The 7504-nt window shown below is 38.8% G+C and overlaps 1 protein-coding gene across 6 annotated transcripts in view; it reads right to left on the bottom strand.

Annotated features, from left to right (window-relative positions):
• LOC106871615 (atlastin-2) overlaps positions 1-7504 on the bottom strand; it is a 75596-nt gene that overhangs the window by 3597 nt on the left and 64495 nt on the right. For all 6 annotated transcript variants that reach the window (XM_014918170.2, XM_014918168.2, XM_052973516.1 and 3 more), the window contains 5 exons: positions 7321-7413; positions 6355-6493; positions 3706-3833; positions 2411-2467; positions 99-170 (listed from right to left, as the gene is read on the bottom strand). In XM_014918170.2, the coding sequence (XP_014773656.1) occupies positions 99-170; positions 2411-2467; positions 3706-3833; positions 6355-6493; positions 7321-7413 (489 nt within the window). The remainder of the gene's footprint in view (positions 1-98; positions 171-2410; positions 2468-3705; positions 3834-6354; positions 6494-7320; positions 7414-7504) is intronic.

Here is a 7504-nt window from a genome sequence, read left to right as displayed (position 1 = left end):
TAACGAAGGGGAGGGAGGGTGGGAGAAGGCAAACATAAAATTGTGATGATGATGACGATGATTAAAACTGGAAATTGAAAGGAAATAAAATTTCTTACAGCTTCCATATTAGTTGAATAGTAATTGCGAGCACATGCAACGGCAGCCAAGTTGTTAGCTTCTGCTGTGGCCTGCAACAACAAAACAGACAGACACAAGGTTGAGAAACTAGAAATTCAACTAAGAGACAGAACAAAGATAGGAAACTTTCTTTGATACAATAATAGTGAGATTGATGATAATTGTGTCTAGGAAAACATCGAGGATTGTTTAAACTCTTTTGATACAAACCTGCCTGGGGTCACCTCTAGTTCTATTTCAATAAAGTCTGAAAATAATCACGATTTTGAAGGTGTTGACTAAAATAACCAATTTTACCTTTATTAAACTGGTATTTCAAACTTAACAAAAAGGTTCTCTTTTACTTGTTTCAGCCACTGGACTGTGACCATGCTGGAGCAACGCATTTAGGGTTAGCTAAACAAATCAATCCCAGTACTGATTTTAAAACTGTGATGAGCTTACTTTCAAAACCGGTATAAGTGCATATTTGGTTGATTTCATGATAACCATTAAAACACAATCTGTAAGCTGCTGGCTTCACACACGTGAAATGTTTTTCAGTCAAACTGGGATAGATGCCATATAGACAGTAGGTAAATCTTTAGTCTTTCAATCAAAACCAGATATTTTCAAGTTGTTGTTTTAAACAATTACTCAAAAATCATTCTGATGCATATATCTGGTGTTGAAAGTAAGCTCTTCAATAATGGTTTACTATTAATTGATGTATATTAGTTTCCCAAAATACTAAGACTGATCTAATTTATTGATTAGATACATAATGTGAGTACAGTTGATGTGGAAGAGTTATTAATTTTTAAATAAATAGTGAAATGCTAAGTGATTTTTATGGTAGCTAGTTTATGAGTTTCTTTTGCCAAACCACCAAAGTTACAAGGATGCAAACAAACCAACAACAGTTATCAAGTTGTAGGGGCCAAACATAGATATACATACACAATAGGCTTCTAGAGAATCTCTGAGTACCTGGTTAACCCTGGGCTATAACAGAAGACTGAACTCAAAGCCACATAGTTGCTAAGTGAACTTCTGAACCACACGGCCATGTTTGCAGGTTCATACACAAAATTTAAATCTAAACAGTTTAAAACAGACGACTTAGTGTCATAGATCGAAGAGGTGGTCTCAGATGGATTGGTGTCAAAGGGGTTAATACTTTTATTTGACACACAAGTAGGCAGTCAAATATGAATAATATCTTAATCAAACATTTCCATTTAATCTATCAATGACATCAACTCAGGTGTTCAATTGATACTTATTTTCATCAACCCGCAAAAGGTGAAAGGCAAAGTTTATGTCGGCAGCATTTGAACTCAGAAAGTAAAGCCAGAAAAAAATGCTGTGTAGTATTTTGTCTGGCGTGCTAACAGTTCTGCCAGCAGACGTTAAATGATGATGATGATGACGATGATGATGATGATAAATAAAACTAGCCATGTAGACACACGCGCACACACTTTTACACACTAAGTTCTACACACACACACTTCTACATGTAGCAAAAACAAGAAATATTAAGTCCTTAATGCTATGGTGAAACTAGTTAACAGGAACATATTGGCACACGTATGGCTGTGAGGTTCAGAAGCTTGCTTTCCAACCTCTTTACTCCAGGTTCAGTCCCAATGTATAGCACATTGAGCAAATGTCTTCTACTATAGCCCTGAGCAGACTAAAGTCTTGAGAGTGGATTTGACATGTAGAAACTGAGAGACCCACTACATACATACATACATACACACACACACACACACATACATATGAATGTATATATATATATATATATATATATATATATATATATATATATGCATGTGTGTGTGCATGTGCGTATGTGTGTGTGTGTGTGTGTGTGTGTGTGTGTGTGTGTGTGTAAGTTGGTGTTTCTTTGTCTTGACATCACATGACTGCCATAAATGAGTATCGCATTCATACAGGCAGTGTTGTCTGTTTACAAACTTCCAATGAAAACATGTCCAGCCACAGGGAAATATAACCTAACTTGTAAACAGGTGAGGGCTGATGACTGGAAGAGCATCCAGCTGTAGAAAATTTGCCTTAACACATTCCAACTAACACACGCAAGCATGGAAAAGTGAACATTAAGAAGAAAAAAAACCATATTGGACTACAAAAAGTAATTTCAGTTAAGTTGATGAAGTTTTTAGCTAATTTTATAAACTGAAATATTTCAGTAAAAGAGGAATGTTAAACATTGCTGCTGCTTCCTTCCCCACCCCCACCATAACAGACTAAGAACAAAGAATATACCAGCATTGCTTACCTCTAACATAGATTTAGGTTCCGGTAATTCTTCTCCTTGGTAGATATTGATGTATGCCTAAATAAGATAAAATAAAACAGAAATTTGAAAATCATTTCAATTTGGATATAAATTACACAGAGAAATTGGAACTAAATTTCAATAATTATTGGTTAGTATTCTGTATATAATATTGCCAAACTCAAAGCTTTTGAAACAATGTGCTACTGAGGAATACTTAGGATCAGCTGGGTTAACCATTGAACAAATGAGTCAATACTTGAAGAAATAGGAATAGAAAGTGAATTTTTGACATCTCTAAAAAAGAGGAAGCTGCAGTATTTTGGACTTGTTCACCAGGGCCCAGAACTTCAGCAGCCACATCCTAGAGGAAAGAGTTAATGGGGAAACAAAGATACTGGCCAGATGACATCAAAGAATGAACCAGAAGACCTCTGACAAAATACACAACCGTAACCAGAATTATTACAATTAACATGTCACAGGTCATGTCAGTAATGCTATACATGATTACCAATGACTGGAAATTTTATGATCTTCATATTAAGCAAACCAAAAAAAAATTAATTAATGCACCATTTTGAGCGTGGCCGTTGCCAGTACCACCTGACTGGCCTTCGTGCGGGAGACACGTAAAAGCACCCACTACACTCTGAGTGGTTGGCGTTAGGAAGGGCATCCAGCTGTAGAAACTCTGCCAAATCAGATTGGAGCCTGGTGCAGCCATCTGGTTCACCAGTCCTCAGTCAAATCGTCCAACCCATGCTAGCATGGAAAGCGGACGTTAAACGATGATGATGATGATGATGATGATGATGATGAATTCCCTAATTTCAATTTCATATTTCTAATCTTGCTTCCAATTGTGGAAAAGTGATTATCTCCCTTGTACTAGCTGTGACTGTTAGAGAGAGAGAGAAAGAGGGAGAGAGAGAGAGAGAGAGAGAGAACGACTACAAGGTTTCAACAAAACGTTGATATTAATAAGCACAATAAAATATTAACTTCAAATATTGGCACACGGCCAGCAATTTCAGAGGGACTAAGCTGATTACATCATGCCCACCACCACCACCAGCTCTCAAAAGGATGAAAGGTAGTCAGCAGAATTTGAACATAGAATGTTAAAGACAAGACAAATATACCACTAAGCATTTTGACCAGTGTACTAACAACCCTGCCAACTCACCACCTTACAATAAAATATCAATGTACATAAAATGTTGAGATCAATCAATAGAATAAACCGTTGATAAGGACATTTAGAAAATAATGAAAATTCTTTGGTGACTTACTTTGAAATATTCCACCAATTCTCCACAAGTTATCTTAGTACCATTGATTTCTTTCACAACTAATTTTTCCGGAGCCAGTATGTGATTAACTAGGGAGCGTAAATATTGCCTGAAGTCTGGTTCAATATCTGAAAGGAAATATTGGAATATTAGGCTGGTTAAATCACTGTAGGGTAGACAGTGCCACCTGACATCCCATAAAATACATTACCAGACAAGATCACACAAATAAATCATCAATCACAGGTGTGGCTGTGTGGTAAGAAGTTTACTTCCCAACCAAGGGGTTTCAGGTTCAATCCCAGTGTGCTACCTTGAGTAAGTGTTGTCTATTATAGCCCCAAGCTGATCAAAGCCTTGTGAATGGATTCAACTGACACAAACTGAAAAAAAGGCCTGTCATATACATGTGTGTATGTTTTTGTGTGTGTGTGTGTTCGTGTGTGTGTGTGTGTATGTGTGAGTATGTATGTTTGTGTGTGTGTGTGTGTGAATATGTATGTTTGTTATTTCTTTATTGCCCACAAGGGGCTAAACATAGAGGGGACAGACAGTGAATATGTATGTTTGTGTGTGTGTGTACGTATGTGTTTGTGTGTGTGTCCCACTACCGCTTGACAACCAGTATTAGTGTGTTTACGTTCCCGTAACTTAGCAGTTCAGCAAAAGAGGCCAACAGAATAAGTACCAGGTTTTTAAAAAATTTTTAAAAAAGAAAAAAATGAGTACTGGAGTTGATTCATTTGACTAAAAATTCTTCAAGGCTATGCCCCAGCATGGCCACAGTCTAATGACTGAAACAAGTAGAAGATAAAAGATCACATCATCATCATCATCATCATCCTCATCATCATCTATTGTCCCAATGTTCCATGCTGGTAGGGGTTGGATGGGTTGGCACGATCTGATGAGGTGGAATAACTGTATCATGATCCAATGTCTGCTTTGGCTTAGACTCTCTGACAAGTTGCCCTTCCTAATGTCAACCACTTTACAGAGTGTATTGAGTAATTTTTACCTAGCACTGGTATTTTGTGACGTTGGCTTGCAAAACTAAAGGGCTAAATGGAACCCTATAGCTGAAGGATAGAGAGAAGAGCGACGATGAAAAGCGGGTAAGATACGATGAGAGGAATAGGTTTATAGTTGTGAGGTGGTGACGGTGGTGGTTGTCAAGAGAGTAGTAGAACAGGAAGTAGGGAAGGAACAGGGGAAAGGGGTTAGTGAGAAAGGGACAGAGTGGTAAGAGTGATGAGATGGATTGGGTCTAGGGCGTTCAGTGCTGGTCCCACATTATAAGGCTCATATTTCAAAATATATCATCACATACGATCACAGGATATCGCTACAGTCTGCTAGAATTATCTCCCTTGGCCAATCATTCATGGCTTACTTTAATGTTTAATGACAGCCCATCAAAGGCGCTGACTGCGTCGGCCCAAGACGTCCTTCCTCCTCCACCTCCAACACATTGTTTCTTATGGGAGCAGATCCTGTGCCACTGAGGGCACTGAAAGTGACCCCTGAACAACAGCCACAGGAAGTTGATGACGACATCTCCTCCTCTCTTCGTGCAGTCTCCTCAGACAATCTGTCATGCTAGGAATCCCAGCAAGTCAACAGCAGTTATTAGATAGTGCTGTTGTATCTGAGAGAACATCTAAGATACGATGGAAGGAAGGTGGCCGTTGTCGCTTGGCCTAAGACCACTAAACCAAACAGGATTATAATCAAAGCCTCTCTAGGCATTCATTTTTTCTGTGACGAGCTTTCCAATGCATGCCAGCATCTTAATGCATACGTAAGATGATAACGAGAGTGACGATGAAGAGAACAATAGCCACGATGATGATGATGGTGACAACAGTTATGAAGCTAATGATGACGATGATGGTAATGATGATGACAAGGACAGCAGTGACATTAATGATGAGAATGATGACAACAATGATGATGTTATCTTACACAGAAAATCAAATGAAAAGGAATTTGACCCTGATGGATCAGCAACAAAATGTGAAACATTTCTGCTTAAATATTCTTTTTAGCTGACAGATTACCAAGTTTGAGATAATCTTCGATTCTTATTGGGTTTTCTATGATTAAACCAGACCAAAAGTTGGAGGGTTCAGAAACGTCCCCTGAAGTCGTGTGTGTGTGTGTGTGTGTGTATGCAGGCACGGCTGTGTGGTAAGAAGTTTGTTTCCCAACCACATAGTTCCAGGTTCAGTTCCACCACGTGGCACCTTGGGAAAGTGTCTTCTCCTATAGCCCTGGACCAACCAAAGACTCGTGAGTGGATTTTGTAGACAGAAACTGAGAGAAGCCTGTCACGTGCCCAGGTATGTGTGTGTGTGTGTCTGTGTGTGTGTGTGTGTGTGCACGTATGAGTGTGTCTTTGTTTGTCCCTTGTACAACACTTGGCAACTGGCGTTGATGTGTTCATGTACCCATAACATAACAATTTGGCAAAAGAGACCGATAGAATAAGCACCAGGCTTTAAAAAAATATAAACTCACTCAACTAAAATTCTTCAAGGTGGTGCCCCAGCATGGTCACAGTCTAATGACTAAAAGCAGTAAGAGACAAAATGTACAAAAGCATGATAATACACAAACAGAGGAATAGAAATATTATCATTAAGTTACCCTTCAATTTTCCAGTAAATTTGGGATCTGAAGCAACTTTCAGGCCAGGATGTGGCATCAAAAAACAGTTTATGGATTGGAAACAGGATCGAATATGTCTCCTTAGTTGTTGAAGTTCTGAATGTTGTCGGTCAGTAATCTACAAAAAAAATAAACATTAATTAGTTGCTGTTTAACCCTAATCAAGTATTTCTATGATTAAAAATATTGCCACCCTTTCATACAGTTTATATCTTAGATTAACCACAGAAGTACCAGACTTTTAAAAAAATAATAAATTGGCATTTGTGCCGGTGGCATGTGAAAAGAACATTCGAGCGAGGTCGTTACCAGTGCCGCTGGACTGGCTTCTGTGCAGGTGGCATGTAAAAGAACAACATTTTGAGCATGGCCGTTGCCAGTATCGCCTGACTGGCCCTTGTGCTGGTGGCACATAAAAGCACCCACTACACTCTCGGAGTGGTTGGCATTAGGAAGGGCATCCAGCTGTAGAAACTCTGCCAGATCAGATTGGAGCCTGGTGTAGCCACCTGGTTCACCAGTCCTCTGTCAAATCGTCCAACCCATGCTAGCATGGAAGGCAGACGTTAAACGATGATGATGATGATGATGATGATGATGAAGTCCTGGGGTCAATTCAATCAAGCAAAAATTCAAAGTGGTGCGCCAGCATGGTTGTAGTCTAATGACTGAAACCAGTAAAAGATAAACAAGGGCTTTATCATCCTCATTTAATGTCCAACGTGAGGACTGCCAGGAGATAATAGAGTGACAGAGAGGTAGGATTGTACTTGCTAGTACTTGGCAATGTATTTGAAGTGAAACAGACGAAGAGGAGGATTCAAGGAACGTCTGGTCGTTAAGTTACTGTCAGTTATTGTTATCAACAAAATGGGTGGATAGTATGAAGAGTTGAGGGAGAAACAGAGAGAAAAAAAACAGCAACTTGGATGGATGGATACTCACAGCAAAACGTTTTTCCAGTATTTCATTTCCTCCAACCATGCCATAGCTGTGCTCATAGGAACAACTCCAGTCTCTTACTAAAAATGTTAAAGCCTGAAATAAGAAATTGGAAACAGCAACATTACACTGAAGTTTACAACATACAAACGCGATATATATATATATATATATATATATATATATA

This window comes from Octopus bimaculoides, chromosome 1 (genome assembly GCF_001194135.2).
Source record: "Octopus bimaculoides isolate UCB-OBI-ISO-001 chromosome 1, ASM119413v2, whole genome shotgun sequence".
NCBI classification, from domain to species: Eukaryota; Metazoa; Mollusca; class Cephalopoda; order Octopoda; family Octopodidae; genus Octopus; species Octopus bimaculoides.
Note: the sequence above shows the minus strand (reverse complement) of the source record. Positions and strands in the feature narration are given on the sequence as shown.